This window comes from Lytechinus variegatus, chromosome 11 (assembly GCF_018143015.1).
Source record: "Lytechinus variegatus isolate NC3 chromosome 11, Lvar_3.0, whole genome shotgun sequence".
Lineage (NCBI taxonomy): Eukaryota > Metazoa > Echinodermata > Echinoidea > Temnopleuroida > Toxopneustidae > Lytechinus > Lytechinus variegatus.
Genome location: NC_054750.1, coordinates 2521344 through 2544163, shown reverse-complemented (window position 1 = coordinate 2544163; position 22820 = coordinate 2521344). Strand labels below are relative to the sequence as shown.

General features: G+C 35.2%; 1 protein-coding gene across 2 annotated transcripts; it reads left to right on the top strand.

The window, feature by feature from the left end:
* Positions 1–1776: 1776 nt before the first annotated feature.
* Positions 1777–22663, top strand: LOC121423844 (DNA-directed RNA polymerases I, II, and III subunit RPABC1). 2 transcript variants are annotated; one of them, XM_041619349.1, is made up of 8 exons: positions 1777–1959; positions 10893–10981; positions 12542–12661; positions 13424–13505; positions 15185–15265; positions 16871–16929; positions 19829–19907; positions 21633–22663. In XM_041619349.1, the coding sequence occupies exons 1-8, from the start codon at positions 1903–1905 to the stop codon at positions 21696–21698; spliced, it is 633 nt and encodes a 210-aa protein (XP_041475283.1). In that variant the 5' UTR covers positions 1777–1902; the 3' UTR covers positions 21699–22663. The 2 variants fall into 2 exon arrangements, with proteins under 2 accessions (XP_041475283.1, XP_041475284.1); XM_041619350.1 differs by lacking the exon at positions 1777–1959 and adding an exon at positions 10429–10727.
* Positions 22664–22820: the final 157 nt, after the last annotated feature.

The following is a 22820-nucleotide window of genomic DNA, read 5'->3' as shown; positions in this document are numbered from 1 at the left end:
TAGAGTAGGAAGTGACAATTTAAACATACAAGTACATAGCATTGTAAATCAATAGAATATTATTTCGCTCTTCATTAATTCGTATGAAAGGCTTTGCATGATTTTTTTTTAAAAACTAACAAGGAGGTACAGGCTTGTAAATTTGAAGGAAGTGCATTAAATAATTTGGGTCCGAAATATGCGAAAGATTTTCTTTTATATTCAATCTAGCTTTGGGAAGCTGAAGGGGGCATCGCAAAGAAAACCATGTCCTGTATTTCACGGGCTGTTTACATACTAAAGGTTTTAAATAATTTCGAACTAGATTATTCATTATTTTATATACAAGAACACAATACTGATATTTTATACGCTGATCTACTGATTGCCACTTCAGACACAGAGTGACTGCAACAAAGAAATTTGTGATGTATTATAATTTTTTTTCAAAAGCATCCTGGCATATTAATTCAATATAGTGATATCTCTATGACCTACGTTCACTTCTGACACGAACGATATTTCTTTTGTATTTATTTTACCCTTCTTTATTTTTGAGGAATGGCTTTAAATTTTCAAAATCATTTTCATTTCTACTTAATCACTAGCATTCCTGAAGATCGATGTATGCAAAATAACAATTCCTAAAATTTATCGCATTAAAGGTGAATCCAACCAAAATAAAAGACAAATCAGACGAGTTAATTCGTAAAAGTTTGAATGACATCGGACAAAAAGATAAGAAGTAATTAATTTTTAAAAGTTGTAAAAAAACATGGGGACTTCAAACCTGTGAATGATGCCATAGTCATGTAAGACAAGGACTACTCTTCCACTTACTTCAATATATTGAATGGCTAAAATTTCGTGTTTTTTTTTAAGTTTTACTTCAAAATATATTTTTCTTTCATGAGGATATAAAACAATATGATACGTGGGCTATATTACTGCCACAGGGGAATAAGTATAATTCGGAGAAAACCACAAAACCCTGATAATTAAGTACATGGCCAATAGGAAAGTTGTCCTTGCCCCTTGTCATGGGTTACTTACCCAGTTGCCAATTTAAAATTTACATAGTCTAAGGGATCTCATTTTTAAAGCAGCTATAACTTAATTTCGTATTGCTTGTCCGATTTCCTTCAAACCTTCATCATTCTGTTTTTCTTATTTTTCTCTTTTCCCACACAACATTTTATGACCAAGCTTGGATTACCCTTTAAGAGCTTGAACAATATTATTCCACTGATAGGCGGGCATTATACGTAAAGAAAGGGGAGGTGGGATTTTAGGGGAGGGGCGTTTCCAGACCTACAGAAGGGATGGGATCAGTGGTACAATTGCAGCACTTTAGAATAAGGGTTGATCTTTTTTTAGACTTCCAGTTCTGATCGCATCGATTTATATTTTGAAACATTCGATACAGTATTTAACTTTTCGTTATGAAATTATATGTAACCTTCCAGATATGTTTTTTTCTGTAGTAAACCAGACAATGATTTTATCGTCTTTTCAAGCACAAGTTATTCATGCTTAAATTCTGATTTCAATTTGTTCTTTTCAGAAATGATGATACGAGTTTATCATATTTTTTTCGTATGGATATCACCAATTTACAACTGTAAGCTCATTTTTTGCTTTATCATTTTTGTATTTCTGTATTTCTGATTAGGATGTTGAAAATAAGAAAAAGAACAAAAATTCCCGAATTTTCGACAAACACTTCTACGAAACCAAATATAACGCGCCATTGAGAGATCTCTACGTTGCATTCATTGTCCTTCATTTTTTTTTTCATTATGAAATTTTATCTTAGTGATACCATAGCGTGCAAAAGCGTGTGGAAATCGGAACGCTTTTGGAAATTCTTTAGAATCGGGGTTTTTTTAGTGAACATTTTGTAAATAATCTATTCTTTTGATCATGAATGATGAGGCCGAAACATACAGACTTTGGAGAGTTCGTAAAACAATTATGCAGGTAAGTACACGTGAATCAATCAGATGATATTCTTGACATGTATTTTTTCAGTCCCACGCGTTGGATTTGAGGTTGGCTAAACTCGGGGACGAATTAACGAAGATTTATGTAGGCCAAGTAAAAAAAGAAAGTAGTTGATTTTCCGGGTTTTTTGAGAGCGGTGATGAGGGAGGTCCTTACTATTTGCTATCATACTATTTTTTTTAAAAACAAGGAGGCATTTTCTCGGCCTTTTTTTGACATCAGTGATGAGGGAGGTCCTTATTATTTACTATTTTTTGCTATTTTTTATTAAAATCGTCAGGCCATGTCAAGCTCGAATTCGAAATATGTGATCGATGCATGCTCAATATTAATAATAAATGAGTAGAAATATATATATATATATATATATATATATGCATGGAAATCTATGGAAAATGTATTATGTGATAAAGATCTAGAGTCTATTGACATGATTGATGAATTTATACTGATGTATACCGGTACTGTATTGTATTTGTAAAACAAAACGTTCATGTCAAGTGAATGATTTAAACATTATTCTCGTAAAGGTAAAAAATGCATTGGGGTGGGGTCATTTTATTTAGGCACGGCCGTAGTCACTAGATGGCGCTGTCGCGGAAGTGCTCAAAATTTGTACGTAAGTTTCGTCCGCTTGTCAATGAGTGAAATCGCATAGCGATGCGATATCGTCAAAATTAAGCCCCTGTCAGCGCGGATGAATATGATATTTTCTCTTTGTGATTGTCCTCCCGTGCGATGAAAAATATGTCATCGTAATGCATAGGACTTTCGCGAGCTACCGAAGTCATTTTCGTGCCCCAAATTCCATGAAATCTTCCAAAAATAACCATGAAAGTGTCGGTAAGTCAAAAATGTCTTGAGTTGCTCTCAATTCTTACCTTAATTAGTTGTATTTCTTGCAAAATGGGTCTCGAAGGGTTCTGGATTTTCCGTTGATTGTGAAACTTGAATTGATTTCCTTTCTGTTTCTTGCAGTTAAATTGCAGCGCGGGGAATCGCAAGGGCTGTGGAAGCCCTTCTCAGTGAGGTTTACAAGCTGAGCTGCCCTTGAATTTGGTCGAATTTCGAGCCATTTTAATCGCGCGCACGGGATGATTAATTAACATAACAATTAGCAGATTAGAGATCAAGATTACGTCACGTGCGTGCGTACGTGTGAAACACAGAAATGAAATTGAACTTGAATCACACGGAATCACAGTCAAGAAATGCTTTGTTTTCTTTGTTTGCTAAATGATTTCCTGAATTTAAAATCATGAATAAACACCAGAGTAATGACATGAATGAGATAATCATGGTCATATGAGGAATAACTAAATATTTTCTGAAAACGAGTGAATATGATGGGACAATAATGTGCATGCACTGGAAAATGAACATTCACCTCACTGTCAGTGCCGTGGTGTCAGTCACTCAGACAGTGCTTTACTGCCTTTTACTGGCCTTTTCTTTGCACTGCCGCGCCACTGGTTTTTCTTTTGCCAACTAGATTAAAATTCATTTATTAATATGTTTATTGCAATTTTTGAATAAATGGTAATACAAAGTGGAAAAAAAATGAAGATAAAAATAATTTGGACTAAAAACTTGTCATGCCATCACCCCCCCCCCCCCCCCTCTAAACAATACACACTATCTTGAATGACTCGTTAATTTAATTTGCATTGAAAAAATAAATTATTGTATTTATGCACTTTTTTTATTTCTCATTCTTTCTGCCAGAATATCAGATGCCATCATGAATAACCTCACCACCAGATTGAACTCCTAAACATCTTGATAATGACTATCTACTGAGATATATCTTGCCTTCTTGAGATTGGAAGTTTTAAGTTCAAGTCAGAGTGACCTAAGGCCCTACTAACAAGAAGAATCCAGATTTACATAAAAACAAATCCCACGAAAGATACAAACTGATTTTACTCTTAATGTGTAGTGTGTATGTGAGACACTGTGTTTGTGTTTATTTTGAGGAGGACCTCCTGTCTGTTTTTATTATTTTATTGACTGAATGAATGATCAATACCTAAAAGTGAGAACTGATTTTTGAGGAGAGTACATTAGTGTATGGTTTTGAGTGAATTTGATTTGAGTAACTGTTTTTCTTTATTATTTTTCTCATAATTATTTTGCCTTTTATTATATATTTTCAGTTATAGTAACCAAATTTGATCAAAGTGTTCAATTCTTGGGATAGAATTTTATCAGGTAATAAAACTGAGTTTGATAAATCTAAAAAAGGACACTGAAAAAATATGAACACTTGGAGATGCTCACTAAGAAGAGGAAAAAAACATGAAAGGAAATAGAACTTAAGTGGATGTTATAGCATGCCTTTCGCAGATCTCCAAGCACCAGGAATCATAGGCGGCGGAAGTGGAGGGGGACGTATCCCCCTAAATTTGAGGTGGGGAGGGGACGATTCCCCCCCCCCCTCAATTTTTTGTTGATAACCTTATTTTTTAATTTTTTTTGGCTTGTCAATTTTCAATTTTGTTTCCTGTGTCCCCCCCAAGATATCATTTGGTCACTATTTTTTTTTTTTGGGGGGGTCAAAAGATTTTGGCGGTTCCCCCCTAAAATTTTTGGCTTCTGGCTTCCGCCACCAATGCCAGGAATGTTGATGTTCAACTGAGTGTTGCTGAAGTGGAATCTCCGTTTGTCTGTGAACTTGTATAGAGAATGATTATTCCAGGACAAGTTAGATGATATTACCCAGCCCATATACATCCCAACAATGGAATGGAGGCAATATACCCCTGTAATACATGAAGTATCATATTATCTTTAGGTTGGTTTGGAAAGTAAGTCCTCTAGTCAATATTAATGTCTGCCCAACAAAATGGTACTATCTGGCAACTTGGTGGTTCAATCACAAGCAGAAAAAGTTTAGTAAATTGACACTAGTAAGACAATTAAACAAATATAATACAGCCAAACTGTCTGACCCCTTACTTGACTACTGACTTAACTAATTATTGAAAAATGACAAGGGATGCTTAGGCCCTTTGTAACCATTGCATTGGGCAGACTGAAGCAGATGACTAGAATTCATACTTTCATGAAGATGAAGGAACATCAAAATGATTACAGTATTACAATTTAGTAAATATGAATTTATAACACTGTCATGGTTATAAAAAATAATGAATTTCTATCAAGTAAAATGACAATTCAATGTAAGAAATAACTGCAATAAAGTAATTTCATATCCAAAAGATATCTTCCATAATTTAATAACCACATTTCTTAAGATAATATTTCTTCTGCACAAAGTGTATGAAATGCTCAGTGTAAATCATGTTGTTTATAAATCTCTAGGATTTTTTTTTTTCAAAATGAAAATACATGAAAACTTAATCAAAACCAGGGGTGGTGGATCCAGGATTTATCCTGGGGGGGGGCACATTTTCAGGATGAAAATTTGTCAAGCAAAAAAGGGCCTTACGGGGGGGCATTCTTTGATGAAAATTGCATATTTTCATTACATCTTGACTGTAGCTCTCAAAGGGGGGGGGGGGTTGAGCTAGATGTGCCCTCCCCCAGATCCACCAATGATAAAAATCAACATTTATGAAAGATTGCATACCTTATATTCTGAATTGGTAAATTCAATGCATATGTCTACAAAATGAAACTGACATGTTTGGATAAATTGCTTATTTTTGTTTCAAGAAAGAATTCATCAATAACAGCTTAGAGTTATTGAGAAAACATCAAGAAAAAATAACATTCTGATATGCAATAACTATATCTATTTTATATATGCTTTTTTTCCAAAAATTTAATCCTTGACATGGGGGGGGCTGGTTTAGTAGTCAAATTCACCCCCCCCCCCTCCCCCGTTAAGTAAAATGCTTTATCAAAATAAGATCATGCTATCATTTATAAATTATTTGAGCCCATTAAAATTCATAATGAATCATAGAGGGCAGTGCCACACCTTATTCACTGAAATTAAGGAGGGGCATGCAGAGCTGAAAAACTATCAGCAGGGGCAATAATTTTCACTGCAATGTTAGATATCCTAAAAAAAAATCCTGAAAACACATAATTAAGATAAAATTAAACTCCCAGGAAGTGCCCCTGTATACTATTACAGCCCTTGACCTGTATATTCTCAAGGGGTTCAATAATTCCTTTCTCTTCCCTTGTAGAGTCGGTTCGGGTGCGAATGTGTCTGAAAAAAAAATGATAAGTAAAAAAAGGATCATTAGTAAAGATTGTAGAGAGAACAGAACATATCATTTTTAAAAAATTTAGCAAGCAAAAACACAGATTGATCTGGCATTGGAAAATAAAAGGAAATTAATTAACACCGCCCCCCCCCCCCCCCCCCCCCCCCCCCCCCCCTTCCACATTTTTTTGTTGTTTGCTTCTGCTTACAACTTTATAAATTTACCCGATACACCTTTCAAAACTTTTGGCTCCATTATCATGATTATGCCACTGTTCAAGTATTATTTATTTGGAAACCAATGCTAAAACTATACGGTGAAATGAAATTATTTAAAGAAAAAAAATATATATTTCACAAAGTATAAAATCATAATGATGTAGGTCATGTTGAAATTAGACCCTGGACTGGACTCAAAATTAGATCAAGTGTAGTGTAGACCAAATGTAAATTAGACAAAGTGTAGACCAAATGGCAATTAGAATTTTTTTTAAACCAAATGGGTCAAGCCCATTTGGTATATGGTATAAAGACTAAAATATATGTATATAAGTTAAAAAAATATAATTAAGTAGCCTAGGTTGTGCTGAAATTAGACCAACTGAACATTTCACAAAATGAGAATTAGACCATATGTAGACCAAATGGGTTTAGCCCATTCCGCATTAGACTAAATGAGAAGTGAGCAAATTGCATGTGAACCAAAATACAATGTGAATCTGCATGATATAAAGCCAATTTTATGTACCAGTATTTGACAAAGTAAAAAATATAATTATGTAAATTAAGCTGAAATTAGACCAACTGGACATTTCGCTAAATGGGAATTAGACCAAGTGTAGACCAAATGGCAATTTAGTAGACCAAATGGGTTTAGCCCATTTGGCATTAGACCAAATGACAAGTGGGCAAACTGCATGTAGACCAAATGAAAATACACCGTGAAAACACATATCACAAGCATGACAAGTTGGAACTGATATGGAGAGCCGTAGCAGACGACGGAGATGGGTACATGATCTGCGTCCGCAAAAAACGCGCACGCATCTATGTACTAACATGAAAAACAGCATATGGGACGATCTGACTAAAAATCGCACATGCGGGGCTATTTGAGAGTCACAGCAGAGGACGGCTAGCAGACGCCGACGGGCGCTCGCATTTAGCGAGCACATCGTGATCGTTTAAACTATCGATAGTAAGGACAGTGCATAACAAGGGACCCGCGATGTCTATGACTTTTTCGACCCATGTTGGTGCTATGAAATTGCTAATTTTTACAGTTTAAATGAATTTTACGTAAGTTTTAAGTGGTTTCACATGACAAATTAGATATTAAGAAATTTTTTAATAACATTCTTGGGGACAACAAACACATTTTGAAATTCTTGTTGTCCTGCCTATTTTATTACCATGGAGCCATGTTTAGTTTTCCAGAGCCAATCTATTTTTTTTTTAGCTCTGGGCATGGTTTCGCATCGCAGTTTTCCAGCTGCTTGTATATTCATTTACATGTTGTTTAATACTGTTCAATTTTTATTCATTTTTAATTGATATCAAATGTTAAATGATGATTGAGTTAATTGTTAATTGTTCACATAGGCTTAATGTTTATTATATTCAAAAACTTGTAACTGTGTTAGATACTAATTTTTACAATTTTCCATCAAATTGAATAGCTCAAGGAAGAATAAAGTTTATCAAATTTGAACAGAATTGGCACTTCTTGGAATCCCATTAATTATTTTCAATCTTCATAAAGAATAACCCACTTGAAATTATTTTTTTAAATATTCAATGCACTGCCTGCTGACGTTAGAAAATTCAATTCATTTCACAAATTCACATGTTGCGCCAGCACAGTCAATAACATCATCCCAGCACACAAGTCATGCATTACCCAACAACAAGCAGTCAATCACCGTAACACACATCGAAGTACAGGTGCTATCACTCACCAAAAACCCCGCCGAAATACAAATTTACGTCATTAAAATTGATTTTTCTGCGCCATATTTCCAAAGCATGCGACGGATTAGTTCAGATTCAGGAAGCGGGGTCCCCGAAAATGCACTAAAAATGAAGAAATCCGTGATCTTCCCCGAGTTTGCAAACTTTATTTTCACGCTAATTTATGATGGTATCTTCAAAATTCCAATAGAAAAACAAATCAGAATTTTTTTCTTTCTTGCAGTTACGGCGATATCGGACTTTGCAATTGTTTTTGAAGTTGCGAGAGAGTTCCCAAAGCACATGAGAGCAAATCGCTCGCCAATTTTGTGATTTTTTTCGCTATTCAGCAGCCATAAAAAATAGTAAATATCAAGAAAATTGATGCTGCAATGAAAAAGGGAACATCAAAAAAGGAACATCACGATTTTTTTTTTTTTTTTTTTAGCCAATTTTTGAAAATAGTAAATATCAAAAATTTCCATGCGGCGGCCAAAATAGATGGCTTGGCCTTATCTACCGGTTTTGACCACCCATGGGTACATTACAGGATTACCGCCGCCGTGCACAGGATAACCACTGGCACGGCACTTGCAATAAGTTTGGCATGCCATAAGTTTATGCCTATTTTGTTAAAATTATAGATCTATCAAGTAAGCTTTGGATATGAAACTTGCCAAACGATATATGAATTATGAAGGCCAATTTCATTTCCTCTCTCATTTTTTTTGGAATTTTATATCGATGATTTTTCTTGATGTCGAACTCGAAGCAGGCATGGCCATGGAGCTAATTCGCTGGTTTTCTCTATACGCACAGAGAGGGTGCGCAATATTATTTAATACACTTTCTTGTTTACGTCGTTTACGTCAGATCAGCTGTACTGCTGGTTGCGTTCTAGGCGCTCCGCATTTTTTTTCCTCTGTCTGTTTTTTTTCGCTGTTCAGCGTTATTTTATGATAAATTGATAAGCAAAAAAAAGGTTATCAACCCCCCCCCCAAAAAAAGTTATCAACCCAAATTTTAGAGGGGGACGCAGGAAACAAAATTGATAAGCAAAAAAAAAGGTTATCAACCCCCCCCCCAAAAAAAAGGTTATCTAAAAAAATTTAGGGGTACAACGCCCCTCCACCTCAAATTTAGGGCGTTAAGACCTCCCTTCCCCCATCCGCTTCCGCCGCCTATGTCTGCACCCCCGATAAACTTGCCTCATCATCCCACTTTACCGACTGAACTCGCAAGAAATCTTGCTTGTTCAGCTCCTTTCATCATCATCTTGTCAAAAGATGGCATACTTCACCTATAAGTACACGTATATATGTGAGATGCAACCTGTTGATTTTTTTGTACAATTTCCTATTATGTGCCGACTACTTGAATCTAGACTGTTCGATAGAAAAAATTAGCATTTCGATTGTTGTTTGCATAATTTCCACCAGAGTATTAAGGATCGAACAGGGTACCTTGGCTAAGATTTAGAGGTAAGCGTTTAAAATACCTTTTTGTAAATACGTTCGAGCACATTTTTAAATTAAATTAGATGAATAAATTTAGTATATTGTGAAGATTTTGGCGTGTTTCATTCTCTCACATTCGTGTGATGAATGAAAACGTCAAAATTCATTATGAAATGACATGCGTTGTGCGAAGTTTAGTACAACTAACCTCGCATGCTTGTGTGAGTGGTTTTGACCGACGTTAGGTTCATGTTATCAGCTCTGACAGTTTTCTTCTTTATACCTGTTTAGAAAAAGGTAGTGGCATTATCCTGGTTTAAGTCACCACTCCATTTACTGTCGTTTATTTCGACATCAGCGGTGACTTTCCTCTCCCATTCATCATGTTCATTGACTTTGTCTTTATACACAAGTCAGAACCACTCTAAGTACCCACCCCACCCAAGGGTTCATAACATGCCACCGCGCACAGAAAAATCAAGCCATAGAAGTCGCGCGTTGTGGACACCAGAAGTGAGATCCCAGCACGCACGACCACTGCCAAACACCGTTCATGGTGCGAGGTAACCCAGCCAGGAGCTCACCATGCATTTACTCATACTCACGGGACTAGGGTAGATTGTGGTCACAATAACTTGGAAATAAAATTGTGAAAACAGAAATTATGCACTTACCACGATTATATGGATGAAGCCTGGGACGTCGCCATCTTGATTTCTTTACGCTCATTCCATGACTGTGTGCCGTGTTGTTTACGCATTTCCCGCTTCCCCCACGATTCAAAATGAGCGTTTTCTGATCGGGAACATAGGCATGAAATTTTGAACATGTTCAAACTTTTTAGCTGATCTTGCCGATATCAATAAAATGCTCGCTGTCTTCAAAGCGTTGTTATTACGCTGCTCCTGATTTCAACTTATTTCTATCCCGCTCTCCGTCATTCTAATAATCGGGACGGATCGGGGTTTCAGATCGTGATAGTGGAACGGGGGCATCAATAATTATATCAATTTTTATTTTGGATTGATCTTAACGTCAACGTTGTTCCAAACTCTCACTAGGACTTCATCTTCGATAGTTTCAATGTTAAGTGAATTTAGCAATTTCGATTCATGCGAACATGCAGCCATGTCATTCCTGATGTTGCTGAAATTAAGGTGATCAATTAAATTGATATTGGAGAGTAAATCTGGGCAAAAATTTAGCAGAAATTAGTTTGTTAAAATGGTCAAATGCCCTTTTTAGCAAATTAGGCTACAAAAGTCTTTTGGTGCCCAATTTTTATGATTCCATTAATTTGATTTTCTTTGTGCATACAACAGCTTTGTCATGACAGGGGATACCTGGTAACCCAGGAGGAATTGGACCAGACTCTTGAACAATTCAAGGAACAATTTGGAGATAAACCAAGGTAAATTCAATACTTCAACTACAATTAGTTGTAAAATAGTTATGAATTAGTTGTGATTTTATTGTAAATATTTGTAAAAGCTAAATTAATGTTGTTGCAGCTAGCAGTGTAATGGGAAAGTCTTTAAAATCATGAAATCTAAATTTGAAATAAGGCCTGCCACCTGGCTAGAATTTCACACTTATTTTGCTCATTTCTGACCAGATATAAATACACATTGTAGAATCATTTGGCACATATTAATTAAATACATGTACAAACCCTTGCCACTTAACATTATGAATTGCAAAGTTATGCAACGATGTCCTGTTTAAACAGTATATCATGACGCTTTCCCCCTCTTATTGAAAGATCATACGAAGAAATGAAAGCTTTTCTTTTATATTGCTAAAACTGCCAAGGGTTTAGTTTGCCTGTTTGAACATATACCGAATCTTGAGCAATATTTGCCTTTCAAACTCTCACAGTTCTTCAAAGTCTCTTTGAAAAAAGAATTGATATCCCCAAAATGTGAAGAAAATTGACGTTCCTAATTTATAAAATTAAATGCGTGAAAAATATTGTGAAAATATCTAGAGTTCTTTTCTAAATCTTACACTTTTGTTTCCTGACGAGCATTAATTCTCGCAAAATTTGTTGTTGTTTTTTCTAATGAACTGTCAAACATGAGATTGCTAATATTTTAAATTTACAATTTGGGAACTAGAGGACTAGTAGGACAACTTTCTCATGTACTCAGTCATTTTTCTCTCAAATACCCCTTACCTTTGGGCTGTAATCAAATATATAACATAGAAAGCATCAATAATGACATTTTGTGTATTGTAAAGATAGAGATGTCTATCCAAAATCCCCCTACATGTATGTGCAGTTTTTACCACTTTTGATTATTTTAAAAATTCATAACTTTTTGTTCTCCAAATTCACGCTTTCCAGTTTCCACTATAATATGTATCTGCTTCTCTGTTTGATATGCATAGCTCTCTTTAGTACAGATTAAAAGCATGGCTCGCCTGACCAGTTTGGGATTAGACCCTATTGTATTGTTAGTTTAAAGATAAATGCCAGTAGTGGTAATGATCTCAAAATGAGTTAATGTAATCCAATAAAATGACCTATATGAGTTAAAAATATGTGCCAAATGGCTCTGGGAAAAACTGTGTACTTGCTGAGAATGAGCAAAATAAGAATAGAATTCCATAAATGTACGGTATTTTTCGAAGCAATATTAATACATTGTCCAACATATGCCTTTTTGTGTTAGTGATCATCAGAAATATCAGTTTTTAGCAATTGATTTCAAGATTTTACAAAGATAGGTTGATTTCAACGTACCAGATCTAGAACAATATGGTGGTAATTAACTTTGGATTTAATGACTTTTTCATGAAATAATTGTTTGCTACAACTACTTTCTTTTACCATTAAATCTGCTCATTTAATGATCCTTTGAACTGGCTAATAAACTAGTGTATTCAGAGTGCAATTTTCTACTATTGGAGATGTGGTGCAAGTTTAACTGAACTGTCAAAATCTTGGTATGTTTATTCTATTATGCAGTGAGAACAGGCCGAGCCGCAAAGATTTGACGGTGCTAGTTGCTCACAACGATGACCCGACGGATCAGATGTTTGTTTTCTTCCCAGAGGAGAAAAAAGTTGGCATGAAGACCATCAAAGCGTAAGTTTGCATCATAGAGTCCGATCTCAAAATGTTAATAATAATCATAATAGGCTTTTATATAGAGCCATCTACTTAGAAATAATCTATACTGAGCAGCACTATTACCATTAACCCAGGTTTAGCTTGAGCTGCCTTCTGCTTTTAGTACATTCAAGGACCTAATCTTGCTGGCTGACCATTCACCTCACCTGGGTTGAGTGCAGCACAATGTGGATAAATTTCTTGCTGAAGGAAAACATGCCATGGCTTGGATTTGAACCCATGCTCCTCTGATAACCATTGTTGGATAAGACATTTCTTTCTCATAAACCTTGAATCCGCACTCTGAATATGTATAACTCTAAATCAAATCACTTGTAATCCTATCATTGCCCCTTCCATATTGAAGGGGGTTTTTTGCCAGAAGCAGAAAAAGTCCTTTGTAGAATTTTTACTTGCATAAATGAAGCATTAAGGAGTGCATATTCTTTAGAAATAAGTGAAGTTGTCCGTGCATTTCTGTCGGTTGATGAGATGAATGTCAAAATGCAATATTTTAACATGGAGTATACCAGAATTGCAAAGTGAGGTTGAAGAGACCTTGATTTCTTACCAAATTCTCAAATTTTTCATAAAGTCTTTGCTGCATTACCCATACAATTAACAAAGTAAAAGTAAATTGTATGAATATTTATCCCACAGTTGTAGCCTACCTGTATACAGTAGATCAATAGACAGGTCAATGAGTAGTTTCTTGATATTTATTTTCTGCTATGTCAGGTATTGCCAGAGGATGCAAGAAGAGAACATCACAAGAGCTATCATTGTCGTTCAGGAAAGGATGACACCATCAGCTAAAACGGTAAGAACCAGTCCTAAACTAGATATTGAGAATCATGGAGAGGAATTATTTTTTAAGTGGAAAGTCATGATATTCGTAGACTTTATGAGAGACATAAAGAATGGAAGCAAAACCCTAGTAATTTGCTATTAATAATCAAAGGCCTGTATTCTCAAAAGAGGTTGCAATTGTACCATGGTACAAAACCATGGACTATGCAGAATTATTTCATTAACACGCTTCATTTTAGGTGCACTTTGACAAAAACGCTCACTTCATTGAATTGAACTTTGTGTACACGATGAAATAAGCATAATTAAGTTTTTAAATCTGCATAGTCCATGGTTTTGTACTTGGTAAAATTGAAACACCGTTTGAGAATACGGGTCAAAGTGTTTAACTAATTGCATTTAGTGTCTTTGATTGGTACATTCAATGATGCTTACGAATCTTGTTGGTTTGAATGGGTAATTTTTCATTATCCCAAGGTTAAAGCACAAATTCTCTTAAATTCAATAAGGCATCATGGCCCATGCATTTGGAATAATTTCCCCGATGGAATTAAGTACTCAACAATAATTACACTATTTAAATCTAAGTTAAACAGAATGTATATAAATGAGTACGGTATGCAAAGTAATTTGTATCCTTTCTCCTTGCTTAAATCTCATACATTTACCACCCCACCCTCCCTATGTGTTTGCTGGTGTTTGTTGATGCTGTGTGTGCATTTTTTTTCCAAATATTAATGTCATTCAATGTACTGGGGAATACTAGTCACAAGTTATATGAACTTTTCTGTAGTTTCCAATTTCTCTGATACTATTTGTCATTCCTGTACATATTGTATATATATCATTTTTTTTATGCTGAGAAAATAAATAAATTGAACTGAACTGAAAATTATAGGTGGCATATTGTTGGGGCGTTTCGCAAAGAGATAAATCTGACTGAAAGTGAAAACCGTTCTCACGTACCGTCCAGGGAAAAAAAATTGCTTGGGGGAGGGGGCTTGGGGTAATTTCGCCATTCAAATGCTCAAAAGAGCCCTGGAAAATCCCCATTTGCCTCAATGTTCAAGCTTGTCCAATTTTGTAGTTTTCGGCAGTTGGGTGTGATAAGTAGCCTCTGGAAATAACAAAATAAGTTTTGCCTGGTACCATCACACATGATGGTCTATTTACCACATGCAACATCTGGTTGCTCTTAAAACTTAGCAAAACAAAACCACCACCCCCTGGCCCATTACAGAAATTATTACAATTTACTGCATCTCTAAAAATCAAACACCACTCTTTGTAGCAATGGGACCTTGGTCATATGAGAGAACCACTGTTCTACCCCCCCCCCCCCCCGTAAAAAAAGTGATCTAATTGAAAAATGATAATCCATAAACATTCAGAGGAGGCGCAATAGCTCAGTCGGTAGAGCAGGGGATTTGTATTCCGGTGACCCAGGTTCGATTCCCACTGATGCGCTAGTGCCCTTTGGTAAGGCATTAATCCTCTTTACCAGGTCCTTAGGAGAGGACCTTAAGCCATCGGTCCTCTGGTTGCTTGCTTACAAGCATTCATGCTTTCTTAGCAATCAGGTAAAAAAATCCCCACCAATCAATCTCAAGATTAATTAATGAATTTGAATTGTTTACATATGTTGTAATATTATTTTTTTTAACTTGAAAATTGAATATTTCTTTACAGAGTCTTGGAGACATGGCACCCAAGTACATCCTAGAACAATTCCTAGAAGCTGAACTTCTCATCAACATCACAGAACATGATGTGAGTCACTTTAATATTGTAACATCTATACCTGCGAACAAATGCAAAATTCAGTGCTATTCTAATAGTTGTGGAAAAGCTAATGAAATGATTCAAATTTAGTATGTGTTTATTGTTGTGCAGATTCTGTTTATTACTTATACATCAAGAGATCTAGCTGAGCTGCAAAAGACACAACTTTACAAGACTAAATGAGAGTTTCTGTTCTCTAGGAATAATGTGAATGCAAAGTGCAGTATATTCATCCACTTATCTATATGTTGTACATTATTAAAGGGCAATAGCAGAAAAAATAGTATCAATTTTTTTTCTTTTAATTTAATTCCATTGAACTGTATTGAAAATAACGCATAGAAATGGACTCACTTTTGTATCAATAAAATTTGGACAGTGCAGCTCAAAGAAAGTCACACTTTGCTCCTGGGTCATTCCATGTGGATTCACCCAGTGGTTGCACCCGACCGTCTCAGAATTGGTTGTAATTTGGTGCACATAAAATTCACCTTGGCCCACGTACAAAACAAAAAAATAAGTCCAATTGGTCCGTCGGGTCTCGTGCTACAGCCCGCCCTTTTCTCCTTGTTTTGACAAAAATGGGCGTGACCTCCAACTTTCAATGGCTACTGCATTGTAACGTGTAGACCAATTTCATGAAACTGGTACCATTTATTAGGAAGTTCAGAGAGGAATCCAAAACATGCATCAAATAGTGTATTGGAGTGATTTATAAGGTCGTGACCTTTACTTTGACCTTCAGTTTGACCCCTGGACAAATAATTTTTAAGTTGATTTTTGTGTAAATTAGTAGTATGATATTGACAAAATATGTTAAAACCAATGATGATATTTCATTTCTTCACCTTTTAAAACTCTTCCAAAGATAACCATGAAATTTCACTTCAAGTGGCATTAGTTTTCTTTCAGTTTAAGCATTTTTTTCCCATGTGTCAACAGAATAGGTATAAGTTACAATATGATAATGAAACGAAAAATTGGTACATTAGGATTGAGGTATAGTGGCAATAAATCTTAGATACATACATGTACATGTATGCAAAAGCAGTAGCTAAGTTGATTACAAATGATCTAGAAAAAATAAGAAATGATTGTTAAGCCAAACAAATGAGGGGTGAGGTTCATTTATATGGTTCACTAGGTTTTTTTATTTTAATTTGTGAGCAAGATAATCAAGATAGCAAAACCAGTGATTGTTTGATAAAAGATAAGCTATTTTATAGATACATGTAGAGAAAGTTCACTCTGCCAAAAATGATGATTATTTTGAAAAAAATAACAATTACAAGTTTAACCCAAAGAAAATAACTTGTGACTTTTTTTGTGTGTGCAGTTTTCACTGTGGTACCAAAATTAGGGGCCGCGGAAAGGTATTTAAAGTGGGGGGGGGGGCTGACCATGCTCAAAATCACAATCATTTGGTCAATTTTACGTTTTTGTAAACGGTTTTGGAAAAAAAGTGGGCCCCCCCAGTTCCGTGGCCCCTGAAAATGCTGCAGTATTTTATTTTGATATAATGTATTTGAATTCTGTTTTTATAAGCAGGAATATTCATATTTTACTATTGTTCTCTATCTCTCTCTCTTATAGTTCGTTCCTGAGCATGTCGTGATGACAGCGGATGAAAAGGCAGAGCTCCTCAATAGATAGTATCCTTTTTATACGCCCGTCTCAACGGGACGTATTATGGTATCACGCTCAGCGTCCGTCCGTTAACTTTTTCTTGTAAACGTGATAACTTCAGCTTAACCTAGGCTCATATAATTTGATGTGTATGATACTAGCATGGATCCCAGGAAGCCTACTGATTTTGAGGTCAAAGGTCAAGGTCACAGTGACATGTTTTCACCTTACCCTGCTGCAGTCTTTGTAAACGCGATAACTTCAGTTTAACTTAACCTAGGCTCATATAATTTGGTATGTATAATACTAGCATGGATCCAAGGAAGCCTATTGATTTTGAGGTCAAAAGATCAAAGGTCAAGGTCACAGTGACCTATTTTCATCTTACCCTTCTACAGTCCTTGTAAACGCGATAACTTCAGTTTAACTTAACCTAGGCTCATGTAATTTGGTGTGTATAATACTAGCATAGATCCTAGCAGTTCTATTGATTTTGAGGCCAGAAGGTCAAAGGTGAAGTCGCCACCTTCTATTTTTCTTGCTTGACCAATAACTCCATTTTATGTGTTACAGACGGGCGTATTATGTGCCATCCTTAGCAACACTCTTGTTTCATATTACATTGGTTGATTTGACCATACTGCAGAGCATTTCATGAAAAGTTTTGTCTAATGTTGATTTTGCTTGACAGATGTTGTAAGCTACTGCAATGTTAACAACTATGGAAATCAACTGATGACAGATTTATTTTAATCTGAGAGGCATTATGCACTGTTCTTTTACAAACAAAAAGATCGTATTAATATAAACAATGAATCATACATCAGGGGAGCGTTTCATCAATATTTTCATCTGACAAATCTGACATCTTTCCATGATTTTGATTGGCTGAGAAGCACTGTTCCTATGGTAACTGTCAGATAAAATGGGACTTGTCGGATAAAGCGTCCGACAAGTCCTTTCATGAAACGCCCCCCAGGGGCCTGGAATGACTTTTGAAAAGAGGGTGCTGATTTTGATAAAAAATTGACAAGCAAGAAAAAAAAAAGGTTTTCCCTCAAATATGAAGGTGATTTTGGTCTGAAAAATAAACCACAAAACGAGCAACAAAAAAAAAGAGATAGAGAGAGAGAGATAAGCTTTTTGACCCATTTCTCCATTTTATCATACCAACCTGATTTCCAAGGGGCTACTTACTGCCCATGATGTATACCGTAGGCAGAACAAAAAAATCTTTGGGGTGGTCTGGAATCAGTTTTAACAATGTGAGTGTGGCAATAACATTGAGTAATCAATGAAGGAAGAGTAAAATAACAAATGTATTTTTAAAAGATGAATTGGTTAGACAGTCTGCAAAAGTTGTTGGAAGAGAGCAAAGAATGACAAAAAAGTGACCAATTGTAATGTATTATTATTATTACTTATTTCTTATACCGGTAGTTATACTGCACTTTTCTTTTTAGGCCAAAATTGCTTAACTACAGTGAATTAATCAAATTAAATCATATAATCTTAAATCTACAAACAACGAAAGAGATGGGTTTTTATTGCCTTTTTGTAAATTGTTAATAATGGATACTGTCTAATTATAATTGGCAAATCATTCCAGTATTTTGAAGGCTAGAATATGTGAATGTAACATGACTACCAAAATTTGACAATTCTTGCTACCAACCATACTAAGATTGACCGATAATTTTGTTTAATATGTGGAAGCGCCGTGGTGTAGCGGTTCTGACTCTCGCCTTGTAATCTGAGGGTCGTGTGTTCGAATCCCACCATGGCCTAGCGCCCTTTGGCAAGGCATCAATCCACACTTTGCCACTCTCACCCAGGTGCTAATTGGGTACCAGTAGGAAACAACCATCATTGTGGTTGGTTTAGCAAGTTTGCGCCTAACAGGCTGCTTGGAATGCTATGAATCCAGTGACCGGGTAATAATAATTGTGGACCGCTTTTAACAGTCGTAGATTGATAAAGCGCTATATAAATGCCAATTATTAATATTATCACACAATTGATGGGTAAAAATTCAAAACCTTGGCAGTATCATTTCCTCTTTGCATGGCATAAGTGCACATGAGCTGAACCATCATGTCACTTAGTGGGTCATGTTGATCCGGCAGTTGATCTGGCTGGAGGTGTCCCGGGCTCCTTAACACAAAGATTTGCGATTAATCGCTAATTTAAAAGAACAGTTCTGATTGGTTCCTAGTCAGTATTCTGGAAAAAATGCACTTGCAACGAAGTTCTTGATAGGTCAGTTCATTTAGCGATTAATCGCTAACCTTTGTGTTACGGAGCGCCGGTGTTCTTTTTGCTCTAATAAGGTGAGTTACCTCCACAAGTATCCACTCTTCGACTGAAATTCATGAAGACTTAAGATATCAATTTCATGAAGGTTCTGAGACAGAAATTATCGTACTTGCAGGTTGCTGTGCAATGACTGTTGCATGAGAGCTTAGCCAGAAGGTATTGCTCAAAGCATCATGAATGAATCTGGGTAATAGCCAGCTGGCAGTATAGCGTGCCACACAAATATGAAAAGAGATGGAAAAATTATGAATTTTATTCATCCTCAATATGCAAAGCTTTATGAGTTGTTTAAATATATTATCACAGCTACCAATTATTAGGATTTTATCTTATTTAGTAGAATTTTAACGGGGAAATTGACACTAAATAGGACTTTCCCCCTAGAAGTAGGATATTTCAAATTTGTAAAAAAATTGTATTTTGGGATATGTTTTTCAGTGTGTTAAAGAAAATAGGAGTTTAGGCTTGAAAATGAGGTGCGAAGAATATGTTTTTTCACAATTAATGTTGGCAGCTTTTCATTATTGGTTTTATATGAATCAGTCTTTGAGGATACTGGAACACACTATAGATTGCTGGAATTTCCTTGACCAAACATTCTTCTCTCAGTAAACTCAAAGATCATCAGTTACCAAGGATACAGGTCGGGGATCCTGTGGCAAGGTACTTTGGACTCAAGAGAGGACAGGTAAGTCAAGGATTTGTCTTTTCTTTTCTCCCCTTTTATTCTTATTCTTCAACTTTTGTCTGTCGACGCATCAAGAAAGTTAGTTGTCCGTTAATGATACAATTGACTTTAAGATCGTCTTGCTTACGGTACCTTCCAATGTTTGATCAAAGTCAGCTCCGGTCTATCTTCAACAGTTGATAATAGACTATGCACACTCCCACGATTATCACTCGGGAAACATATCACTATTAAAAGTTCCTCCCATGAATATCCAGTATTGTGGTTTCAGATCTTTTTATTTAGCATCCCCCTTAACTCTGGAACAATCTACCTAAATTCATTTAATAAACAGGTGCATTTCATTCTCTCTATTAGGACTATTTGTTCATTAAGTAATTATATGCAGCTTCTCAAGGATAAACTAAATCATTTTTTCCTTTCACTTTCCACGTTTTACTTAAGTACTTAGTAATAGTTTTATGATAAAGCACTGTATCAATATTATTGATTTATTATAGTAATAAATTGATTAATTCATTCTCAATAAATTCTTTTTTTCTTTAAAGATTATTGGGGAAATCTTATTTTCAGAAGATTGTCATTCTTGACCAATCATATAGGAAGGTTCCTGGCATTTAGAAAAGTATAATAATTATATATATATATATATATATATATATATATATATATATATATATATATATATATTCTGCACAATTCAAATCTCTTGGTACCTCAGATATGTTATAGAACTAGGTGAAATACAACTTAGGAAATGTTATTGACACATGTATATTTGCATTTCTAGTCTGAAAAAAATCTTTGACTTTAATAGGCGACTATTCAACTTATGGAATGTTGACTAATGCAGACTTTACAGTAATGTGACTTTGCAATAATTATTATATGTAGATTACGTAACTTACATCCCTGTATGGATTCAAGTAATAGCTGCAACTTGTCTCACTTTTAAAGTGAACTTTTGTTCAAGATATGTGATTCGATGACCCCAATTTTGTGATTGGATACCACATACCACAATTCCCAATTCTAGATTACATACAAATTATTAAGCTATGGTGACTTGAAATGACAAAGCAAATCAGAAAATAGCTGAATGACATTATATAAGGAAAATAATATCGAGGATAGCCCCTGCAGTTTTTAGAAATAATTTTGTTCTTGACAGGGTATATGTTGACATGTCCGTTTCAAATTCAATTCAATAAAATCTCCAAGTGATACTCCAGTGCTGCCAAGTAGTATGGATATTTTGTATTTCATACTGAAAAATTAGAAGAATACTGATGGTTTCATGCAAAATAATGATTTCTTAAGTTTCGGTTTTATGTGTTACGTGGTATTTCTTGAAAATAACTGATTTCCCTACCAAAATACCGATTTTCAGCTTTATAATACTGAAATGTTCCTGTTTAGGTTGGCAGCTCTGATACTCACTGTTGTAAAGTAAAAGGAAGAAATTAAGAAAAAAGGTCTAGTTCGCAGTCAAGTTTGCATGAGTCGAAGCTACTAACTAGATGTTTTCAAAATGCTTTTATTTTAACAAACTTCAATTATATATATAAAGGAAACAAATACAATGCTTCGGTAGGTTCTGTTTCACTTCTGAAATTACCCAGTGTGTTACATATTATATCTGTCCTGTACAGGATTTATTGTGTATTGAGGGATAAGAATTGCATGGTTGATGTTGATATGTTTATATATTTTTTTCTTCACCAGGTTGTGAAGATAATCCGACCCAGTGAAACGGCAGGAAGATACATCTCCTACAGACTGGTACAATGACACAAACTCATCTCTGCCTTCAATTCCTTTTTATATCTATCTGTAAATAGTGTTTGTACAGTATCATGTGATAAGAATACATACATGTCAAAACCTTTGACCTCGAAGTAATATGAAATCATTAAGAGAAGCCGTATTTCTAAGGTTGTAAGTCTTCTTTTCTTTCTTTTTTCTGTCAGAGTAATTGCAATTAGCAAAATGAAAGTAATGATAATAATAATAATAATAACATCATATTTTACCTGGGGTAGCCACTTCAGTTTTGAAAACTGTTCTACCAGCGGGCCCTGCTTAACATGATAATGATATTACTAAGTAAGTAGAATGATACAAGATATTTCAGTTGGTCCATGAGTGCATGCATAACATGGAAATTTTGTTCACATTGACTTTCAAATACATTCAAATGATACACAAGACATAGTAAATACAATGTTTTATAACAATGCACCTCCGAACTTCTATTTGCATACTGTAACATTGTCAATCTCAAACAGGATCAGAATACCCCCATCCTCCTCTGGTTTTGTGCATAGAAATAAAGTCTGGCCTTCAATTAACCAGCTGCATTTCTTCTATTTTTACAGAAATGTTTGCAATTTTCCATTTTATTTCCTCTTGAAATGCGAGTGCGCTGTAAATAATTGTGGCCGCCAAGACGTTTTGAAGTGCACGGAGAGGTTATAATCGAATATGATATGTGCCGTATTAAAACTGCAATTATTATTATTATGTCATGCAAACAAAATGACATTAGAATAATTCGCAACACAGAGAAATAGACATTTCACAACTGTGGACCCTACACCCAATAAATTTCCATTCAAATGGTGTCCCACATATACAGATAAGTGACAGTCCCAAGACAGCTCGATTGAATGAGATATAAATTCTCTTACAACAAGAATCATCTTTCTAGTCTTCATACATGTTTAGGATTTTGTAAATAAAAGAAATAAAATGTAGCTTGATTATCTGTATTTTATTTCTTTTGCCTTTGTGACACTGACAGTGAGTGATGTGATGATGATGATGATGATGAAGATGATGATGGTGGTGATGATAGTGATGATGATGGTGATGGTGATGATGATGATGGATGTTGATGATGATGATGGTGAT